Below are 24,233 nucleotides of genomic sequence, written 5' to 3'. Positions count from 1 at the left end.
ATTGTATTCAGGGGCTGAGGTTGAACCAGAATGATGGAGGTGGAAGTTATGGATAAATGAAAATTTTTAGAATATCATCAAATCTCGTATAGTAATATAATAATTAGAAAAGGTTAAAGTACAGAAAAAAAATAAAATAATTTAATATGTATATTACCTTTTAGGTGTTGACATCAACACTAATAATAATTATAAAATAATTATAATTAGATAATAATAAAAAATAATCCTACCCTTACAACTACAAACTAAATGCAATTATTATAAACGGTCCTTTTTTTACTCTTTAATAGTTTTAAAATAGTTTATTTGACACGGCACGATACAGTTCATGTTTAACTGAGCCAAGTACATTTTTTTTTATTCTAAATTAGCAGGGAAAAGAGGGAGGCACATTTTTTATATCTCGCTGCCGACTACGAGCTAGTGGGGATTCAAGGTGAGAGGAGGGGAATTACAATTTTGATTTTAACTATATTGAGTTATACGATTTATGTATTTGTACATGGCTAACCAGTGATGTTCTATTTGAGCAGTGTGGACTGAGGTGTCTGCGTGAACATAAAGATACCGAGTCTTCGTTTGAGTGTCTCCAGTTTAGTGTATCATCTTCTTTCAGCGTGTAGCGGGAATGGTAATCTAACAAATAGATAGAAGAGTTTCATATTTTAATACCAGCGTGTTTAATGAACACGTACAGCTGTGTCATGTACTGGAGATCACCGCTTCCCAGAATGTCTCTAACGGGTACGTTCGGTTGTTTTCCTCGGGCCCGAAGGGAATCAATGAGCTCGGACCTAACACCACAGTATTCGGTACACGACCAAACAACATGCTCGATGTCATGGTAGCCATCGTCACAAACGCAGTGATTACTGTCTACAAGCCCTATACGAAAGAGATACGTGTTTAACGTGTAGTGATTGGACATAAGTCTGGACATCACGCAAATGAAATCCCGACCTACATCCAACCCCTTGAACCATGCTTTAGTCGATACCTTAGGAAAAATGGAATGTAGCCACCGTCCCAGTTCATCTGAGTTCCATGATAATTGCCAACTGTTGAGTGTTCTCTGACGCAAAATGCTATAAAATTCATCATAAGCAATTGGTCTTACATAAATATCGCCATCAATAGCACCCACCTTAGCTAAAGAGTCAGCCTTTTCGTTACCCGGAATGGAACAATGAGAAGGGACCCACGCTAAGATAACCCGGTATTTCTTATCTGTTAAAGCACTTAAAAACCGCCGTATTTTCCCCAGGAAATACGGGGTGTGCTTCACAGTCTTCATCGATCGCAGAGTCTCAATGGCACTGAGACTGTCTGTGAAGATGAAGTAGTGGTCTATGGGTAGGGTTTCGATGATCCCAAGAGAGTACTGAATAGCAGCAAGTTCTGCGACGTACACGGAAGCAGGAGCATCGAGTTTGTAGGAGGCGATAAAACTTTCGTGAAAAACACCGAAGCCAGTGGACTCATCTAGATTAGATCCGTCAGTGTAAAACATTTTATCACAACTAACATGTTTGAACTTATTGGAAAAAATCTTAGGGATCTCTTGCGGTCGCAATTGATCCGGGATACCAATGATATCTTCTTTCATGGTGGTGTCGAAGAATATAGCATTATTAGAAGTATCAAAAAGTGTGACATTGGAGGAATCGTATGAAGAAGGATTAATATCTTGAGCCATATAGTCAAAATAAAAAGTCATAAATCTGGATTGAGATTGAAGGTCGACCAACCTCTCGAAATTTTCAATTACTAATGGGTTCATAACTGTGCATCGAATTAGCAACCGGTAAGAGAGATTCCAAAAACGATGTTTCAACGGAAGAATACCCGCTAGCACTTCAAGACTCATCGTATGGGTCGACTGCATGCAACCTAAGGCAAAACGCAAACAACGATATTGTATTCTCTCTAATTTTATAATGTGCGTGTTCGCGGCGGAGCGAAAGCAGAAACAGCCGTACTCAAGAACTGACAATATCGTTGTTTGGTATAACCTTAGAAGGTCTCCTGGGTGAGCACCCCACCAAGTTCCGGTAATCGTACGAAGAAAATAAATCCTCTGTTGACATTTTTGTGTCAGATACCTAATATGACAAGCCCAGGTGCATTTAGAGTCGAACCAGACCCCGAGATATTTAGCGACTAAAACCTGAGAGATCGTTTTACCCGTTAGTAGGAGCTGCAGCTGAGCTGGGTTATGCTTCCTAGAAAAAACGACCAGCTCAGTTTTCTCCGGAGAGAATTCGATACCCAGCTTAAGAGCCCATTCAGACAAATTGTCTAAGGTATCTTGCAATGGTCCTTGCAGATCGCTAGCCTCGCTACCAGTAATGGATACAACGCTATCGTCTGCAAGTTGCCTTAGCGTGCATGAATTTGCAAGACATTCATCGATGTCATTGACGTGAAAATTATTTGAGAGAGGGCTTTTTCATGAGCCCTGGAGAAGACCCATGTAACTAATTCGGGAAGTTGTCGAATCACCATGTGAGAAATACATATGCTTTTCTGACAACAAATTGAGCAAACAATTATTCAAATTTGGTGAAAGTCCCTGCGAATGAAGTTTCTCGGTTAAAACTTTTACAGAGACAGAGTCAAATGCCCCCTTAATGTCCAAGAATGCAGAGGCCATTTGCTCTTTTCGAGCAAAGGCGAGTTGAATTTCGGTAGAAAGCAACGCTAGGCAATCGTTCGTTCCTTTGCCCCGGCGAAAGCCAAATTGAGTATCTGGGAGTAAACCATTTGTTTCGACCCATCTGTCTAAACGTAAGAGGATCATTTTCTCCATTAATTTCCGGAGGCAAGAGAGCATCGCAATCGGCCTATAAGAATTGTGATCAGAGGCGGGTTTTCCGGGTTTTTGAATAGCAATGACTTTTACCTCCCTCCAGTCGTGCGGAACAATGTTTAGCTCAAGGAGCTTGTTGAACAAGTTCAACAAGCGTCTTTTTGCAGAGTCGGGTAGATTCTTCAACAAGTTGAATTTCATTCTATCCAACCCTGGAGCTTTATTGTTGCACGAGAGGAGAGCCATTGAAAATTCCAACATCGAAAATGGAGGCTCTTCCGTAGCTACTAAAAACGCGTCGCGAAAGGTCTTCTGTTCGGGGACAGAGTCCGGACAGACCTTTTTGGCGAAATCGAGTATCCAGCGATCTGAATACTCCTCGGACTCATTCGAAACGTTACGATTCCGCATGCGTCTGGCGGTATCCCAAAGAGTGCTCATCGCTGTTTCCCTCGACAACGCGTTTACGAACCGCCGCCAGTACCCGCGTTTTTTCGCCTTTACTAAGCTCTTCATCTGCCTGCCCAGTGCCTCGTACTTTCGAAGTAGGTTGACAGTGCCGTACTCCCGGTAGTCCTTATACGCCGCGGACCTTCGCGCGTACAGTTCAGAGCACTCTTTGTCCCACCATTTGTTGGGAGGTCGCTGTCTAATCGTTACCCCGGGTATCGGTTTCGTCTGAGCTTGAGTCGCAGCGTCGATGATCAAGCCAGAAAGGAACGCGTATTCTTCCTCCGGAGGAAGCTGGAGGTTTCGGGATACGTGTCATTTCACCGTTGTTCAAAATAGTCACGTCGAAGTCATCGTAAAGATTATAGATTAAAGAGGAGCGGTTATCATTGTATGGGGAACCCCAAGCCACACCATGAGAGTTGAAGTCTCCCAAAATCAAACGTGGCGAGGGAAGAAGTTCTATTAAATCAAAGAGCAACCGTTGCCCAACCTGTGCTCTGGGAGGAATATATATTGAGGCAATACAAAGCTCTTTACCTTGTATTGTCATTTGACATGCGACAACTTCGATGCCTGGAATCGAGGGGAGGTTAATACGATAGAAAGAATAGCACTTTTTAATCCCTAAAAGTACTCCTCTATATGGGGTGTCTCGATCAAGGCGAATAATATTAAAACCATGGAAGTTAAGATCAGTATTCGAAGTAAGCCAAGTTTCGCAAAGGGAAAATGCATCGCATTTGTTTTTATTTATCAAAACTTTGAATGAATCAATTTTTGGTAAAATACTTCTGCAATTCCACTGTAAAACAGAGATAGAATCCTTCAAATTAGCAGTTGAATTAGCCATAGAAGGATACGATCGCTGCAAGGAGGGGCCATTGGGCAGTCAACTGCTTCAAAAATGACTGTTGGGAGGAGCGCTGTAAGAAAGTTTTTAATTGGATCAGGTATATTGAAATTTTCGAAAATCCAGTCCACAATACTAGAAAAATTCACCAATCCAGCATTTGTTTTGTCAACTGGATGGGCAAAAGGAGCAACTGGGGTTTTAGATGTTCCTGGAAGTGCTGGGAACTCCTTCTGAGACTTTAAATTGCCAAGCCCAGGAGGGGTTTGCTTCGGTTTTTCCGTAGCACCTTTAGTTTTGGTTGTACTGTTCTTTCCACTTTGGGAAATCTTAGGACCTTTTCTGGGAAGCTTAGGGGAGGAAAGATTTTTCCTCTTTCTAGACTCCCCAAGATTGGCAAAAGAAGTTCCCTCTAGTGGTTCGTCAGAGTCGGTTTCATCTGAAGACAACAGATCAAAGGGGTTCGCTGTTATGGTAAAAGTGGTTGTGGTCTTCTTGAGCATATCAGCGTAAGAACGCTTTGAACGATCTTTGAGAGACCGTTTTAATTTATCCTTGCGCTGCATACATTTTTCAGCATTCGCACTACAGGAATCGTCGGCATGGTTCTCTCCACACTTACCGCACCGTGCCTTATTGCAACAGTAGGCGGCTGTGTGACCTAACTGCTTGCAATTGGTGCAGTTCATTAAACGGGGTACAAATAAGCGCACAGAAAGACGAACCCGGTGGATCAAGACGTGGCTCGGCAATGCAGACCCGGCGAACGTGACACGAAACGAGTCTGACGGAGTGTAAACTTTTTTGTCGCCGACGAGCGACACAGATCGCAATTGTTTTACTTCCAATACTTTAACCTCAGGAAGGCTGCTGTTTTTAAAACAGCCTACAGCATCCTACAAGAGGCACTCGACGGACAGACTCGGATCGGTCACGACGCCGTCGATCTCCACGTCTCGGGCCGGTATGTATACGCGATACTCCCGAGTAAAGAGCTCGAAACAAGCTATATCGTTGGCCTGTTTCAGGTCATTGACCACAACACGGAGCTTGTTTGGTCTAACCTTGATTATTTCAGTCACGGCCTTGAAGCGTGACGTCAGGTCTTTCGAAATTTGTATAATGTTCAGGGATTTCGACTTAGGTCCTGCATTTGGCCGGAAATATACAACGAAACGTGAACCTGCTGTTTCGTCAAGGTAGAGCCTGGCACGAGGGGTAACTGAAGAGTGGACAGCGGGGAAAGGAGCAGGAGGGACAGAGTCAGGAGGGTTCGGTGTCGGGGGATCGGGGATTGAGGTATCCTCTTCCATTGTGCTAAGGCTAGCGCCCTAACACCGAAAAGAAACACGTACCTTTTCTTTGATTTCAAGCGATGCTTTGTCTTCGACAATGTGGTCACGCAATCGTTGGGTGCAGCCGCCGGCAGCCGGCAGCTGTGCAGATTTACACTTTCCTCTATGTAGCTCTGGTTGTCTTCAACCCAGCTAAACACCGAAACGTTCGGTTCAGCAGCGGCGGCGCAGCTACGCAGCAACAAAGCAAACAATAGCGGTTGACCTTCAAGCGGATTTATTTTGCACTGCACAGCACTCGTTAGACCGGACCGGGCAAGCGATGTCTTTTGTTCGATTATTTTTTGCGAATATATCGAGACGACCGATAAACACAACCGAAGCGCTTGGTTGTTCGACTCGGAATGATTTTTGCTTTCGTTATATATAAAATTTTGAAATTTTTTAAACCTTGAAGGGTAGGCAAACTAACAATGCATCAAACAGATATTTTTTTTCCAAATTTCATTTATTGTAGAATAACCTATTTAAATTATTCTCAATTGGTTAAGGCTAAGAAATGAGACAAAATAATCATGATCTACGTTTGACATGCATATATTTCGTTGAAGGTACAGACCGTAAAATTATAGGTTATGTGCGCGAATGACGGTTCCACAGGAACAAAAGCGTGCGGTCATAATTGTCCATAAGTTTTGTGTAGAATATTGGACAACTATGTTTTTTTGGAACAGCAGTATAGTCATCTACAGAAATTTAGACGTTTTTCTGTCAGCGACATTCACATGCCTGCAAAACAAGATTCAACTGTAATAAAATTTGCAATTGATGAAAAAACATGTACAATTTTCATTTCAAATAACTGAATATTTATTCTCTATATTAAACGTTTCGTTTGCTACAGATAATTCTAGTAAAATCATCAAAAATAGCGCGAAATTCGTGCTTAAACTTTATCCACCTTTAACCAAAGACCCTGTTCCGGACTTAAAATGAAACTTTTCGGGGTGAAATCGAGCGGTACGGTTGATTTCTGTCCGCTGGAGAAGCGGAAGCTCTTCAACAGCAGAGCCAGTCCAATTCGCGCCTGCATCAAGCCGAAGCGCATACCAACGCAGATTCGGGGACCCTCCCCAAACGGAGTCCAAGCGTACGGGTGGCGTTGGGCGATTGCTTCCGGCGTGAATCTATCCGGATCGAACCGTTCCGGATCAGGGAAAATTTCCGGATCATGATGGACGGCGTACACCGGGATCAAAACACGGGTACCCGCCGAAAGGGTCGTACTGGTGTTGGGTACCCGATAGTCTTTAGTTACTACTCGGAAATGAACCGGTACAGGGGGATATTTTCTAAGAGTCTCTAAAATAAGATAATTAGGAATTATTCTCAAGTAGACAACGAAAATCAACAGCTATCCTTACCTTGCAGAATCTGATCGATATAAGTCATTTCCATGATCGCTTCGTAGGTTAGATCACCATTATGCTTTTCGAGAACATCCTCCACGCACTGTCTGCCTTTGCTCTGAATGTCCTGATTGACGGAAAGTTCATACAACGCCCAAGTCATCGTCGTCGATGAGGTTTCAAAGCCGGCGACGAAAAAAACAAACGCTTGGGCAGCAATTTCATTAAAGGTAAGCGATCCCAGCTCCGGATTGTCACCCTTCATCATGGCAATCAACAAATCCATAAAATCGTTTCTTCGAACATTATTTTTCACCCGGAAGTCGATCGTCTCTCGTACCACGTTGATGAAAAATTCCGACAGCTCCGCATTGATCATCTTCAAACGCAAAAACCGTGCCAGCTTGGGAGCTCCCATGCACACAGAATCTCTCAGCCGATTCCGTGGTTCTTCGAAATGTCGTCGTCCCATTTGACGAAACTGAGCGTTCGGGTCCTTCATCGAGTTGCATTCGATTCCGAAAGCGCAAATCCCTATCACATCCGTCGTGAATCTAGCCAGTAAATCTTTCAACTCGAACTCACTCTCCACTGCAATTTTATCCTCCATATAATCACTGAACTGCCGGCCGGCTTTAATCATCGCTGGATACATCATTTTCATCTTGCCCGAGGTGAAGGTCGGCGAAAGCTTTGTGCGCAAATTTTTCCACTTGTTACCCTCCAAGTTGAATAAATGCGCCGATAGTGGATCATCTCGTTCATTGTAAAACGTTCCACGATCATGGAAGTACTGGAAATCCTTCACGAAAATGCACTTCAACAACTCCAGATCGATGGCCAGCACGAGTGGTTTGAATAGAAAGTACATACCGGCGAAAGGATACTGACCTTTGAACTGGTTGTAGTGCTTCTGTAGCATCTTGCCCATGTGAAGCCCTTGTTCCGGGCTCTTACCGAAGCTGATCGGGTTATGTGGTACATTTCGATCGGCCCAAAAGTTCACCACTTTTTTCACACGATAGTACCCGTAGGCCAGCAGAAGCCCCAGTGCAGCAACCAGTAGCGTGAGATCCATCGCGTCCTATGACAGTCGAGTGACAACTGAAATGGTAGATGTGAGCTCGGGTGGGTAATAAATATATTTTTTTTTATCAGCTACAGATAAGGCGAATCACTGAAAACTGAACGGTCATTCCTCGGTGGGGACCCCAAGGGTTTTCTCCCGTCTTAGTTGGTGCAGTGACTCTGCGAATGTCAGTTGGCTGTCGAATGGTTAGTGAATTTCGATTTTGATTGATATTACCGAAGCCGTTTGGTGATGAATCATATATTAAAACGCAACACAATTCGAAAATCACTAACACATTAGAACCACTGATCAATTCACCACACTCACGTGTCGATCGTCGACTGCGATCCATCCAAGCAGTGAATGATTCAGGCGTATCTAATATATAAGTATAAATGAAATATATCGAAGAGAAAAAAATACAACAAAACAAACAGTAGGATTTTTTACATAATTATATATTTACTTTTAAATATAAGCCACCGATTCACGAAGAATATTTGTTGTTGATTCACTTGAACTCATACCAATTCGCGTGTGAAGGTAAACCTAGAAAACAATACTCGTATAATAATAGACAGAACCGGATGGCACCGTGAGTGCGGTTATGAAAGATAATAACAAGATAGTCATATGCGGAGCAAAACCGTTGGAAATGCGCTTAAATGTGAGTTCAAAATTTAATTTCTAAAGTGACGTGTCGTTTATATCACGGTTCGAAATATCTCTCTCGAGTCCAACACACAAAACATTTCGATTTTTTCACGTTTCTGAGATACGAGAAAAATATTTTAAAAACGTGTTTCTTGATGAGATCTAGCGTAAAAAATTGTCAGCGTTTCTTTCAAAAAAGAGTTTTTCAATTACTTATTGAATCTGGCTTGCTTTCCGAATGACTTCATGAAAACATTAACTCATTCGAGATAGAGAGAGAGAGAGAGAGAGAGAAAATGCTTCGGGATCAAAATTGACAACTTTCATGCCATGCTCGAACGTATTTAGGACTCATAAATCGCCTTTATTGTTTATTGAAAGATCGAAAAAGCCTAGATGCTTAAAAAATAATATGATTCCATTGCATTTGCGGGGATTAACTAATGCCAGGATAAATCGGGAACTTTTAAGTGACTGAATCCAAGAACATTGTACTTCTGCTCAAAAAAAATCCCTCTGAAGCACCACATACATTATCAATGGAAAATAAAAAAAAAAAAAAGATGAACTCGATGCTAATAACGAAGATAATGATAAACAAATCGATAAAAGTTGAAACAGAAATCTGAAGCAGAAATAATTTGTTTCTTCTATTTTACGACAAACTATAAAAAATGTTCTATTGAAGATAGATAGCACATTATGGAATAATTGATGTATGTAAATCAACAATTGACAACACTGCTTCTGAAAAATAATTTAAATTGATTTCTGAAAAGATAGTTTAATTCATCGCAAACTAATCTAATTGGATGCTTAGATTAAAGTCCTAACTACAACGAGAAATTTTGTAGATGATCGGAAACGGATTGGTTAAACCGTGAGAGCGCTAATAGTTTCGTTCTGATAGGTTTCATTTCTGGCCATTTCTGGTAGTTGGTTTAAGTGCAGCAAGGCTCTGCAGGCAATTCATTCAATCGCACCGTTCCACAGCAGACGGACCAACCGGCGGACTGCATAGCATTGCCGAACACGTCCTGAAGTTAGTGAGTAATTTTGTTCGGATTTGCCACGATGCGTTTTGTGTCAGCAGCAGCGGGAGTTTTTTTTAGAAATATAATCAAAAGAAAACTAGCAAGTTTCACCGAAACTGGGAAACTTTAAGTTGTTTGCTGACAATAATTGAAAGGTAAGCTCCTATATTGGACAATTAATAACTTTGAGATTAAAAAATCTTTTCTTAGAATAAACTTCGACAATCAAAATAAACCTTTCTCTGTGATGTTTTGGATAGAACTTAAAAATACCAAATCATAAAAAAGTTTTGGATATCCAAACAAATATTAACACTTTGGGTCAAGATTTCTCTTATTCTTTGGCACAAAAATTACAAAAATAGACGGCAAATTTCAAATTAAATTGAAAAATTGCGTGAAAATATCTAAAAAATAAGATTTGAACTCAAGTAACTCAACATATTTTATTGATATTAGTAAAAACCTGTATATATTTTGAAAGCTCTATTTGTCAACTTTCTAAAAATGCCTCAATATTGAAAATCGGTTGATGAATGACTGAGTTAAAAAATATTATATGCGCTGAGGTCCGAAAAATCGTATTTCGACCATAACTTCAGATTTTGGGGGTGTTTGGAAAATTTATAGTATGAGCGAATGTTACACTCAACAAGACCTACAACCTACACTAGGTCACTTCAGAAGTTCTTGCATTTTTTTTTTTCATTTGTAGCAGTGTAACGAATTCGACAAATTTATAGTCAGAGTATACTTATTCACCGAAATACGCCATTTTATTTATCAAACGCAAAAATAGCATATTTGGCAACACGAGATGCGCCCGGAAACCAAATTTGGGGGGAAAGTTGGATCTAAAGCTTAATAGCAATATTTTAGAGAAAATGTTTTTCCTACAAAGTTGTTACATATAAAAAGTGGCTATTGAAAAATTACTCTCGAAACTTTCAATGAAATCAAGTATCTAACATTCTTTTTTTTGTAAATAGAAGCAAAAGTTGTTCTACAATGTTATAGCTCCGTTAAATTTAAGCAAGTTTTTAGAAAAGATTCTTCCTATCTCTAAAAGTAACCGATTTAGATTGTTAAAACACATTTTTCACTATTTTTTTTTTCATTGCAATTTTCACTTGATATGAAAACAGTTTAAAATTGTTCCAATTTTTGCAGCATTTTCAAATTATGTTTGCTCAAATATGAAAAAACATATTTTTAAAAATTTCTCCATATATAGAGTCAAATGTGAATGGCTTTTTTATGAAAATCAATAAAAACTTTGAGTAGAATTGAAATATTCACGTGATTAACATTGCAAATTGGTTCTCTTTAAAAACCCTAAAAGCTGTTCAAAGACAGTTTTAATGTGAAAATTGAAGTTAAAAGTTAAAGCGAAAAATGTGTTTTTTTCAATCTGAATCGGTTATTTTCAAAGATAGAAAAAAACTGTTTGCTACCAAGTTGCTAAAAATTAATGGAGCTATAACATTGTAGAACAATTTGTTTTTATCCACAAAGATAAAAAGTCAGACACCTGATTTTATCGAAAATTTGGGTGACCCAAAGCTTTGATAATTTTTCTATAGGCGCTTTGTAACAACTTCGTAAAAGAAAGTTTTTCTCTAGAATATTGCTATTGAGCATCTCAGCAATCAAAAAAAAATCTTTTTAGAGACAGCGCACAATGGTCCAGAAACCGTATTTGAGGGGAAATTTGGATCTATTTTCCCTCAAATTCGGTTTCTGGACGATTGGGCACTGTCGCTAAAGAGTTTTTTTTTTATTCAAACACAAACAAAAAACTTAGATACTTAGAACTTTTTTTAAATGCGATTATACGAGTTTTGTTAACCTCGGGATGGAATGTGTTTATCTTGTAAAGTTTTCTTAGGAAAAACGCACAATAGAATTATCAAATTGCGAAATGTTCCTCATTTGCCCAAAAGTACAATATAAGTTATTAAGTGAAAAATTAACATCTCTGGAAACACTACCGCCTCAAAAAATTATGTTTTCGGGAATCCTTTTATTAAAGATAATGCGTCAGTTTATTTCTAGACAGTTTGCGTTTGTAACCACAAATAAAAGCGAATAAGGATTTTCAACAAAGAATAGAACTTTCTCTTGCACAATTGAGGTGGACCCATTTGCTTTCATCTTGGGGAGGATCTGTATCAGTTTTGAAAGATGGAATTCTTGGAAGATTGTATCTCAAAAACTTCAATTTTCACTTAAAGACTGTCAATGAACAAGCCTCAAAAAATTGGTTTCTCTACTTGGAAAAATATACACTGTAAAAAAAATCGAAGAGGAAAAGTGCAAACAAGTGTATGACAGAAAAGTAAATGACTGGCAGTCCATTTGGAGTGAGATAGTTTTAGTGAAATCAGTCCCGACGCGACCACGCCCAAAGCTCCAGAACATGTGGAGGGGGTAATTTCCAAATGAAATGGCCACTGTAATCATAAACGGGAATCATTTAGAAAAAGTTAATAATAACCTAGTTAAATGTTAATATGACTAATGATATTAATTTGAGCTTCCAAGATTGACGGCAGAATATCTTTGATGAAATGTGATATTGGACGGCATAAGTTATAATAGCGCCACAGCGTGACAGGGTGTATTTTTAAGTCATCCGGAGGAAGCGCAAGAAAGCGCAATCAATTCGTTGGACAAGAAGAAGACCAACAAGGAATGTGTTGACACCGCAGCGACTATACCAGAAGAGCTATCAGAATACAAAATCCTGTGACGAGAGAACGGACATTAGGGTGTCGCAAAAAATCGATGTTGCAAACGTCAAGGTGCTCAACCCGGAATTATAGGATACTGTCGCCTACAGGATTTTTGTAGAACATTTCGATTTGTTTACAGGTTGTTAAAACGTGAATTATGAAAAAATGTCTTTTGCAGGCTATAAAAACACTTCTTGTATTTTTTTTTAATTCTGTTCGATTTCCAGATTTTTCTGTTATTTTTTATTTTTGTTATTTTTGAATATTTTGCATGGTTTAGTTCAGCATTGCATTCAGTTATTTGACTCAGAGAGTCCATTAAATATCGCAAATAAGTGAATTTTGTTCATAACTTACTGACAAAACCTTCCTTCCAAAAAATCGGTCAAAAATTTAAACTTTCACTGCAAAGTGGGATTTAAGACGTAAATTTACATGATAAAAGCTCCTTGATATCTTACCGGAGGGATGAGATATGGAGATTTTTGTAAGTGATGTAAAACTAAGCATATTTACATATATGTCGAATAACTTTTTGATTTTGGTAGAAAAAATATAACAATGTTCAGAAAACAATTGCATTTTCGGATGGCTGATAATTTAGTAGAATGTTTAAAAAATTCGGAAAAATCTGGGCAAAAAGTTATAACGAAAATTGTGATTTTTAATGCCTTCTCATAAAAAAACTTTATGTAATGTGTAGGACATAGAAACATGATATCTTAGGCAAAGATAACGTTAAATTTGGTCGAGACACCTTGCATCTTTCTCACTCGATTAAAAAGTTAATTTTCTATCTCACTCATTGGTGCATTGATCAACCATCTTTGTACATTGAAAGAGCATTTTTGAAACTTCTCCGAACAAACGTTCTGGCTATAATCAACATTCACTTTTAAATAACTCAATGCAACAAAATTTTGCTTTTTCTTTTGTCTTGGCTTCTATGCATGATTTTTTCATATATTTTGACGCAAAAACAAATTCCCCCGAGCTTGAACACATTTAGCCTTAAGGGGCAAGAGTAGCGCCGTTTTGAATTTTCGAGAAATCGGATATTCACGATGTTTTTTTGACGCCATTTTGTTTTGAAGCCAAATAAAAAAACTGTTCTTGAATCGGACAAAAACTGAATTCAAAACGATGATTAATATTGATTCTTTACTTCAAAACATATTCAATCACAGATCTGTTTCACAGTCTTCCAATTCAGATTCATCTGAATTGGATAATTTATCAGTTTTCAACAACTTTATTGCGGTTGGGAAAACCAACTGTACTTTTTTGGTCTTTGGTACCTCACGCAATTTATTCTTGGGACCGAGGTCATCAGCAGACGCACAAGTACACAGGCCACACTACAAATAGAAAGTTCGAAACTTATGTTTAATGTTGCATATTGAATATTAACTACATACTGGAAACAACTCTTCAAATATTTGTTCCTGCACTGGATTCTGAAAATAAGTGTACTTTTTCCTCGAAACTTGCCAAAACAAAGGACGTTAAGTCATATAATTTAATATTAAAAATTAGCATAATTTTACCATAAAATCGCTCTATCTCGTAGTTGGTTCAACAGAATTAACTTTCTTTTCAAGAAAATTTGTATTTTGTTATTATCTAAAACTTTCCAGAACATATCAAGTAGATCAGAAGTAGTTAGGATATAATTCAAGTTAAAAAACTAGTTAAAAGGCAATCTTTTAGGAAAAACCGTTATATCTCTTCAGAAATAAGACCCAAGAATTTTGTGTCTTGAGCAAAGTTTCATGAAATCGATAGCACTACAGTTCGCAGAACACAGAAATTGAATATCTCTTAAAAAAAGTTAATCTCATAATTGTGATAGTACCCAGTACTGCCTTTAGACGACCTTCATCGGAAACCTAATATCTCTTCATCAAAATCTCTGTTCATACTTTTTTCTCATAAAATGAACTGACATCACTTTTCTCTATGTTTATATGCGGTTTCATGATCATCTGAATCGCACGATAGCAACCATTAAACTTTAAATTTGCATAAATGACCAAATCGGGAAAAGTAATTATGTATTTTGCGCTTTACCCTGCGGTGATATTTCAAATAAAAAGATTATTATAGAGAAATTTGATTTAAAATGATTACTTACTTACTTACTTACTTACTTACTTACTCACTTAGATGGCCGTACGTCCTAAGACATGGCCTGCATAACGTGGTTCCGCCAATTCACTCGGTCCATGGCTGCCTGCCTCCAGTTCCGCGGGCACTCGGTACTTTGCATATCGTGCTCCATCTGTTCCACCCATCTCGCTCGTTGCGCTCCTCGCTTTCTCGTTCCCGCCGGATTTGAAGCGAACACCAATTTTGCAGGGTAGCTATCCGGCATTCTAGCTACATGGCCTATCCAGCGTATCCTTCCCGCTTGAGCCACTTTCTGAATACTGGGTTCACCGTAGAGGCGCGCAAGCTCGTGGTTCATCCTACGCCTCCACACTCCGTTCTCCTGCTCCGTCCTGCAAGATGGTTCTTAGCACCCGACGTTCAAAAACTCCGAGTGCTCGCAAGTCCTCCTCGAGCATCGTCCACGTCTCATGCCCGTAGAGAACGACCGGTCTTATTAGCGTTTTGTACAGGATACACTTGGTGCGAAGACTCAGATTATGCGACCGTAGTTTTTTATGGAGCCCATAGTAGGCACGACTTCCACTGATAATACGTCTCCTTATCTCCCGGCTGGTATCGTTATTCTCAGTTACCAGAGAGCCGAGGTGCACAAACTCGTCGACCACCTCGAACTCATCCCCGTCGATTGTTACCGTATTGCCTAGGCGTGCCCTGTCGTGCTCGGACCCACCTGCAAGCATATACTTAGTTTTTGACGTATTAATCTTCAGTCCGATCCTATCTGCTTCACGTTTCAGTCGGGTATACTGGTCTGCCACCGTCTCAAATTTTCTGCCGACAATATCCACGTCATCCGCAAAGCAAATAAATTGACCTGATCTGTTGAAAATCGTGCCCCGCATGTCCATCCCCGCTCGTCTCATAACACCCTCTAGCGCGACGTTAAACAATAAGCAGGAGAGACCATCACCTTGTCGGAGCCCTCTGTGAGACTCGAATGGGTCCGACGTTCCACCCGAAATTCTCACACAACACTTCACATCCTCCATCGTAGCCTTAATCAGTCTTGTCAGCTTCCCCGGGAAGCCGTTTTCGTCTAGAATTTTCCATAGCTCTTGTCGGTTTATTGAATCGTATGCGGCTTTAAAATCGACGAAAAGATGGTGTGTAGGGACTCTAAACTCACGGCACTTTGGAGGATCTGCCGCAGTGGAAAGATTTGGTCAGTTGTAGACCGTCCTTCCATGAAGCCGGCCTGATAGCTTCCTACAAACCTGCTGGCTAATGGTGACAGGCGTTGGAAGATGACCTGGGAAAACACTTTGTAGGCGGCATTCAGGACTGTGATCGCTCGATAGCTCTCGCAGTCTAGTTTGTCGCCCTTTTTGTATATGGGGCAGATAACCCCTTCTTTCCACTCCTCCGATAGCTGTTCTGTTTCCCAGATCTCGACGATCAGCCGATGCAGCGAGCTAGCCAGTTTGTCAGGGCCCATCTTAATAAGCTCAGCTCCGATGCCGTCTTTTCCGGCCGCTTTGTTGTTCTTAACTTCGCTTATTGTGGGGGGTGGCACATCTTCGTCGTTCGTTGCACCGACCACGTCTTCTCCGCTCCTGTTGTGGTCTCCTGCTTGCACGCCATTCAGGTGTTCATCGTAGTGCTGCTTCCACCTTTTGATCACCTCACGATCATCCATCAAAATGCCTCTATTCTTATCCCTACACATTTCGGCTCGTGGGACAAAGCCTCTGCGGGATCCGTTGAGTTTTTGGTAGAACTTTCGTGTTTCGTGTGTGCGGTGCAGCTGCTCGAGTTCTTCACATTCCTCCTCTTCCTGGCGACGCTTTTTTTCCTTGAAGAGTTGGACTTGCTGCCTCCGTTTCAGTCTATATCGCTCCACATTCTGACGGGTGGCTCTACGCAGCATTGTTGCCCGCGCTGCGTTCTTCTCGTCCAAAATCTGCCGACATTCTTCGTCAAACCACTCGTTACGTCGATTCGGTTGCACGTGTCCCAGGACTTTCTCCGCAGCACTGCTGATAGCTGTTTTCACGGCATTCCAGCGATCCCCTAGAGGGGCTTCTTCAAGCTCTCCCTCTTCTGGCAGTGCAGCTTCGAGCGATGACGCGTACTGTGTTGCGATGTCGTGTTGCTTCAGTCGCGCGAGATTATACCGTGACGGGCGACGGTACCGTATGTTATTCACAACGGACAGTTTTTGGCGTATCTTAACCATCACTAGGTAGTGATCCGAATCGATGTTAGCGCCTCGATGTGATTTGACATCGATAATGTCCGAGAAGTGCCGACCATCTATCAAAACGTGGTCGATTTGTGTTTCTGTTAAATTCGGTGATCTCCAGGTGAGTCTATGGTGGAGGCTATGCTGAAAAAAGGTGCTACGTATGGCCATGTTCTTGGAGGTGGCGAAGTCGATTAGTCTGAGGCCATTTTCATTCGTCAGCTGGTGTGCACTGAATCGTCCAATCACCGGTCTGTACTCCTCCTCCTGGCCAACCTGAGCGTTGTAATCCCCGATGATGATCTTGACATCATGTTTTGGGCAGCGGTCATATTCACTCTCCAACTGCGCGTAGAATTCGTCCTTGTCGTCATCGGTACTTCCGAGGTGTGGGCTATGCACGTTGATAATACTAATGTTGATGAAACGGCCTTTGATCCTCAACCTGCACATTCTAAGGCTGATTGGCCACCACCCGATCACCCGCTTCTGCATCTCTCCCATCACTATAAAAGCTGTTCCCAGCTCATGTGTGCTTCCACAACTCTGGTAGATGGTGTGACCATCCCTGTTCGTACGCACCATCGTCCCCTTCCAGCATACCTCCTGCAGCGCTACGATATTGAACTTGCGGGTCTTCAATTCCTCGGAAAGCACGCGGGTACTTCCTAGGAAGTTGAGAGATAGGCAGTTCCATGTTCCGAGAATCCAATCGTTAGTCCGTTTTCGTTGCCTAGGTCCTAGCCGATTGTTCCGGTCCGTACTTAACGTTATTGCGTTCGTTGCTGTTGTTTTTTAATGGTGCGGGCTTGCAAGGCCAGCGACCAACCCCACTATGTCGCAGGAGAGCCATCGTAGTGCCGTTGTTAAGAGTCCCGGGCACTACCAGGACTTGAGAAGGACACTGCGTTACTTAGAACGCTTCTGTTGGTTTCGATTCCAGGAAACTCCCTTCCGAGAAAGGAAGCCCCGCCCCCTGTCGGCATGCGACCAGCAGTCCCACCAGGGTTGGTTACCCGATCTTTCCACTGGTTACTCGCACATCAGTTGGTACCACGAGAAGGTAGGGGTACGGTAGCTGGAAGGCTGAGGTTCACTAGTGGCAACTGTTATGCGCCTTTGGTCCAGTCATTAACCAACCATAATAATTATTAGTGGCTATTCAATTGCTTTATATTTCAGGTTTGTATAAGTTTTGTTTCTATTCAACTATAAAGTACTGAATCATTAACAAATAGCGAAGACCGTTTAAAGGCGGTTTTGGGCACTGCTGACTTGAAAAATTTTCGCTGATGTCAAAGCATGGTTTTTGATCTGTTTCTTGTTCAGTCATGAAACGACGACAGCGATCGAAACTTTTATCGTTGTCTGACCAACAGATGATGATGCAGCCTAACAGTGATACGGACCTGGACTGTGATATTTTGGATGATTTTGATAGTGACGATAGTGCCCCAAAAAATGTTGAGCAAAAAGCTCGGCCATCGCGTTGTACAATTTTAGAGTCATAAATTTTTGAGTCGAAGTTAGGCGCATCCCAAGAAATCATTAACAAGACAAAAAACTTGTACTACCTAAGTCTTCCATTTGTTTTTAATACGCACCCTTACCTGATAAATTCAAACAGTTGAACAATCCATTAGAAAACTTCAACTATTTGAATGAATCTATACCCTTTCCAGAAAGATATTGGACCTTTTTGAAACAATATATGCTAGACAAACCACATAAATGGGACATAAAATTGTTTCTTTCTTATTGTCAGACATGTGTTACGGATCACAAAACAAAGCGGCTAGCAATTTTTCAAGCAAAAAAAAAAATTGGGCATCAGAGGGTTAATAAACAAATAAATGAAAATGTCGGAAAACTCTAATCAGTATTTTGAACAACTCTTTCGAAGACACGAAACCAAAAAATGTAAGAAAAGTGAGAAAAGACTTTTGACCGCCTTTTTTCTAAGTGACCCCACTGTGCAACGCTTGGTGCCCGATTCATAACATCACGCAAATACCTACAGCGTTGCAATGTCGATGCTCGTCACTCCAGCTGGTTCCAGTATGAGCTCAAGTTGGCCGTGTAACCACACTTTAAACAATCGTTTATACAGATATAGAATTGAACATTCGGCAAATCAAAACAAGAGCAAATCGATTTCAGTAAACAATCAATTACATATAATCAATAATTCATTCCGCGTCGAACACTCGACAGAAACGGACGTTCAAAGTGGTCGTTCTATTACAATCCGGTCCGTGTGTACGAATAGCCAAACAAAAGAGTGTATTATTCGCGCTAAAGGCCAACTAGATTGTGAGTTGTGTCGCTACGTTCTGTACCCGGCTCGCAACTTTGGCTGTATTGGTGCAAAATACCAGCTGCAGTTTTGATCTGTGCACAGTGAATAGATCTTTCTAATTCAAGGCCATCATTTGACAGTCGAGTCGTGTCGCTGTGCTGAGTGATCTCACACCCGGCTCACTGCTGGTGGCTGTATTGGTGCTGCTGTACTGGTGCTGCTGGCTGCTTTGGGTGCAGCTTCGAACGATCGGACAACCACTGCTGGAAGGAAGAAGTAAAGAGGTACGTGTTCTTGTCGGCGCTAGTGCGCTAGTGCGCTACATTTAGCGCAATGGATATAGATCCCTCGCCTCCCGTGCCACCATCCCCGAGCCCCCCTGACCCTGACCCTTCTGTTACCCCCTCTCCTGTTCATTCTCCAGTCCCCCCTCGCCCCAGGTTTTACCCGGACGGATCTCAACAGGGCAGCTATACTGTTTATTTTCGTCCAAAGGCAGGAGTGAACTCAAAGCGTTTAAACATACTGCAAATTGCTAAAGACCTGACGAAGGGGTACAAGGCCGTGACCGAAATTTCCAAGGTCCGACCTAACAAGCTCCGTGTCGTGGTCAGTGATCTGGCACAGGCCAATGCTATCGCTTGCTCTGAGCTCTTCACACGCGAGTATCGCGTCTACATACCCGCACGAGACGTGGAGATCGACGGTGTCATAACCGATTCGAGTCTGTCTGTCGAGTGTATCCTAAAAAGCGCAACCGGTTGCTTCAAAAATACCGAAACACAGGCGAAGATTTTGGATTGTAAGCAATTGCGGTCCATGTCTCTCGTCGGCGGTAAAAAAGTTTACACTCCGTCAGACTCGTTTCGCGTTACGTTTGCCGGATCTGCACTCCCTAGCCACGTCTCGATCGACCGGGTTCGTCTGCCTGTGCGATTGTATGTACCCCGTGTTATGAATTGCACCAATTGCAAGCAGCTAGGCCACACAGCCGCCTACTGCTGCAATAAGGCACGATGTAGCAAGTGTGGGGAGACTCATGCGGAAGATTCTTGCAGTGTTAATGCTGAAAAATGTATTCACTGCGGGGAAAACCAGCATGAGCTCTCCACATTCCCGGTGTACATGCAGCGCAGAGATAAAATCAAGCGGTCACTTAAGGAGCATTCAAAGCGTTTTTACGCTGAGATGCTGAAGAAGACCGTGACCACTTCTACCATAACATCGAACCCCTTTGATCTGTTGCCCTCTGATGAAACCGATTCTGACGATTCATCAGCGGGAACATCTTATGCCAATCCTGGGGAGTCTAGGAAGAGGAAAAATGTTTCTTCTCCTAAACTTCCCCGTAAAGGTCCTAAGATTTCCCAAAGTGTAATGAAAAGTACGAACAAACCAAACAGTGCTGCGGAAAAACCGAAGCAAACTCCTCCTGGGCTTGCAAATTTAAAGTCCCAGAAGGAGTTCCCAGCACTGCCAGGAACATCTAAAACCCCAGTTGTTCCTTTTGCACATCCAGTTGATGAAACAAACTCTGGATTAGTGAAATTTTCTGACATTGTGGACTGGATTTCTGAAAATTTCAATGTACCCGATCCAATTAAAATTTTTCTTACAGCATTCCTCCCAACAGTTAGATCATTTTTGAAGCAGTTGACTGCCCAATGGCCCCTCCTTGCAGCGATTGTATCCTTCGATGCCTAATTCAACTGCGTATATGAAGGATTCTATCTCTGTCTTACAGTGGAATTGTAGAAGTATTTTACCAAAAATGGATTCATTTAAAGTTTTGATAAATAAAAACAAATGCGATGCATTTTCCCTTTGTGAAACTTGGCTTACTTCAAATATTGATCTCAACTTCCATGATTTTAATATTGTTCGCCTTGATCGAGACACCCCATATGGAGGAGTACTTTTAGGGATTAAAAAGTGCTATTCTTTCTATCGTATTAACCTCCCCTCGATTCCAGGCATCGAAGTTGTCGCATGTCAAATGACAATACAAGGTAAAGAGCTTTGTATTGCCTCAATATATATTCCTCCCAGAGCACAGGTTGGGCAACGGCTGCTCTTTGATTTAATAGAACTTCTTCCCTCGCCACGTTTGATTTTGGGAGACTTCAACTCTCATGGTGTGGCTTGGGGTTCCCCCTACAATGATAACCGCTCCTCTTTAATCTATAACCTTTGCGATGACTTTGACATGACTATTTTAAACAACGGTGAAATGACACGTATCCCGAAACCTCCAGCGCGCCCAAGCGCTTTGGATCTATCCTTATGTTCGACGTCGCTACGGTTGGATTGCACATGGAAGGTAATCCTTGATCCTCACGGTAGCGACCATTTGCCTATTCTTATTTCAATTAATAACGGGTCAACTCGCATGCGACAAATTGACATTCCGTATGACCTCACACGGAATGTCGATTGGAAGTTATACGAGGAAATGATTTCAAAAGCGGTCGAGTCGATTCAACATCATCCACCACTTGAAGAATACAACCTCCTCGCGGGCTTGATTCTCGACGCCGCGTTGCAAGCCCAAACGAAGAAATATCCCGGCGTAACGATCAAAGAACGGCCTCCCACTCCGTGGTGGGACCAAGAGTGCTCCGATGTCTACACGCAAAGATCCGACGCGTATCTGACCTTCCGGGATACAGACGATGCCGACGACTTGAAACGTTATTCGGAGCTTGATACCAAGTTTAAAAGCTTGACTAAGGCAAAGAAACGCGGATATTGGCGTTGGTTCGTAAACGAGACGTCGAGGGAGACATCAATGAGCACTCTTTGGAACACAGCCCGAAGAATGCGGAATCGCGTAACGGTCAACGAAAGCGAGGAGTCTTCAAGTAGGTGGATATTTGATTTTGCCAGGAAAGTATGTCCGGACTCTGTTCCTGAGCAAAATATTGTTCGCGATGCGTCTCCGGGCCACGACGCGATTGAATCACCTTTTACGATGGCAGAATTTTCAGTTGCCCTCCTGTCCTGTAACAATAACGCGCCTGGGTTAGATAGAATCAAATTCAACTTGTTGAAGAATCTACCCGGCAATGCCAAGAGGCGCTTGTTGAACTTGTTCAATAAGTTCCTGGAGCAAAATATTGTACCGCAGGATTGGAGGTAAGTGAAGGTGATCGCCATCCAAAAACCAGGGAAACCAGCTTCTGATCACAACTCTTATAGGCCGATTGCAATGCTATCCTGTATCCGGAAATTGATGGAAAAAATGATACTCCGTCGTTTAGACCATTGGGTCGAATCAAATGGTCTACTATCAGATACTCAATTTGGCTTCCGCCGTGCCAAAGGGACGAATGATTGTCTTGCGTTGCTTTCAACAGATATTCAGCTGGCGTATGCTCGCAAAGAACAAATGGCGTCTGCGTTCTTGGACATTAAGGGGGCTTTTGATTCCGTTTCTATTGACATTCTTTCGGGTAAACTTCACCGACAAGGATTTTCTCCAATTTTGAACAATTTTTTGCACAATTTGTTGTCCGAAAAGCACATGCATTTTACGCACGGCGATTTGGCAACTTTTCGCATTAGCTACATGGGGCTTCCCCAGGGCTCATGTTTAAGCCCCCTTCTTTACAACTTTTATGTAAATGACATCGACGAATGTCTGGCAAATTCATGCACGATAAGACAACTTGCAGACGACAGTGTAATCTCTGTTACAGGAGCCAAAGCTGCCGATTTGCAAGGATCATTGCAAGATACCTTGGACAATTTGTCTGCTTGGGCTTTACAGCTAGGTATCGAATTCTCTCCGGAGAAGACTGAGATAGTAGTTTTTTCTAGGAAGCATGAACCTGCTCAGCTTCAAACACAATTAATGGGTAAAACGATTTCTCAGGTTTTGCTACACAAATATCTTGGTATCTGGTTCGACTCTAAAGGCACCTGGGGTTGTCACGTGAGGTATCTGATGAAAAAATGTCAACAAAGAGTGAATTTTCTTCGTACAATAACCGGACAATGGTGGGGAGCCCACCCAGGAGACCTTATAAGGCTTTACCAAACAACGATATTGTCTGTTATTGAATACGGGTGTTTCTGCTTCCGCTCCGCAGCAAACACACATTTGATCAAACTGGAGCGAATACAATATCGTTGTTTGCGTATCACCTTAGGTTGCATGCAATCGACCCATACGATGAGTTTGGAGATCTTAGCTGGAGTACTACCATTGAAAACCCGCTTCTGGAGCCTGTCTTCTCGTATTCTTATCAAATGTGAGGTCTTGAACCGTCCCGTGATTGAAAATTTTGAAAGGTTAATCGAACTTAATTCTCAAACCCGTTTTATGACATTGTATTTCAATCACATGTCCCAAAATATTAACCCTTCTTCGAATATTCCAAATCGTGTCGACTTATCAAATACTTCTGATTCTACTGTGTTTTTCGATACATCCATGATAGAAGAAACTCGTGGAATCCCGGATCATTTACGCGTGCAGCAGATCCCCAAAATTTTTTCCAATAAATATCGCAACATCAACTGCGACAATATGTACTACACTGACGGATCACTTCTTGATGGGTCCACTGGCTTCGGTATCTTCAATAACAATTTAACCGTCTCCCATAAGCTCGATAATCCTGCTTCTGTTTACGTCGCAGAATTAGCTGCAATTCAGTACACCCTAGGGATTATCGAAAAAATGCCCACGGACCATTATTTCATCTTTACGGACAGTCTCAGTTCCATTGAGGCTCTCCGATCGATGAAAGATGTTAAGCACTCTCCGTATTTCCTGGGGAAAATACGGGAACATCTGAGTGCTTTATCCGAAAAATCTACTCAGATTACCTTAGCGTGGGTCCCTTCTCACTGCTCGATACCGGGTAATGAGAAAGCGGACTTTTTGGCTAAGGTGGGCGCAACAAACGGTGATATTTATGAAAGAGCAATTGCCTTTAATGAATTTTTCGCATTTGTACGTCAGAATACGATCATCAGTTGGCAAAATTCTTGGACCAAGGGGAAACTGGGAAGGTGGTTACATTCCATAATCCCCAAGGTATCGACGAACCCGTGGTTCAAGGGGTTGGATGTAGGTCGGGATTTCATTTGCGTGATGTCCCGGCTTATGTCCAATCACTATAGATTTGACGCGCATCTCCGTCGTGTTGGGCTCGGGGAGAGTGGTATCTGTGCCTGTGGTGAAGGTTATCACGACATAGAGCACGTTGTTTGGTCATGCCCTGTACACCGTGACGCCAGGTCTAGATTAGTAGCTTCC

General features: G+C 41.8%; 1 protein-coding gene across 1 annotated transcript; it reads right to left on the bottom strand.

Annotated features, from left to right (window-relative positions):
• Positions 1-6,256: 6,256 nt before the first annotated feature.
• On the bottom strand, positions 6,257-7,923 carry LOC129732605 (probable cytochrome P450 6a14). Its single transcript, XM_055693607.1, has 2 exons — positions 6,835-7,923; positions 6,257-6,772 (listed from the first exon to the last, which is right to left on the bottom strand). Exons 1-2 carry the CDS (start codon positions 7,895-7,897, stop codon positions 6,357-6,359), a joined length of 1,479 nt encoding a protein of 492 aa, XP_055549582.1. The 5' UTR covers positions 7,898-7,923; the 3' UTR covers positions 6,257-6,356.
• Between the last annotated feature and the right edge of the window lie 16,310 nt (positions 7,924-24,233).

The sequence above is a fragment of the Wyeomyia smithii genome, chromosome 3 (genome assembly GCF_029784165.1).
Source record: "Wyeomyia smithii strain HCP4-BCI-WySm-NY-G18 chromosome 3, ASM2978416v1, whole genome shotgun sequence".
NCBI lineage: Eukaryota > Metazoa > Arthropoda > Insecta > Diptera > Culicidae > Wyeomyia > Wyeomyia smithii.
Note: the sequence above shows the minus strand (reverse complement) of the source record. Positions and strands in the feature narration are given on the sequence as shown.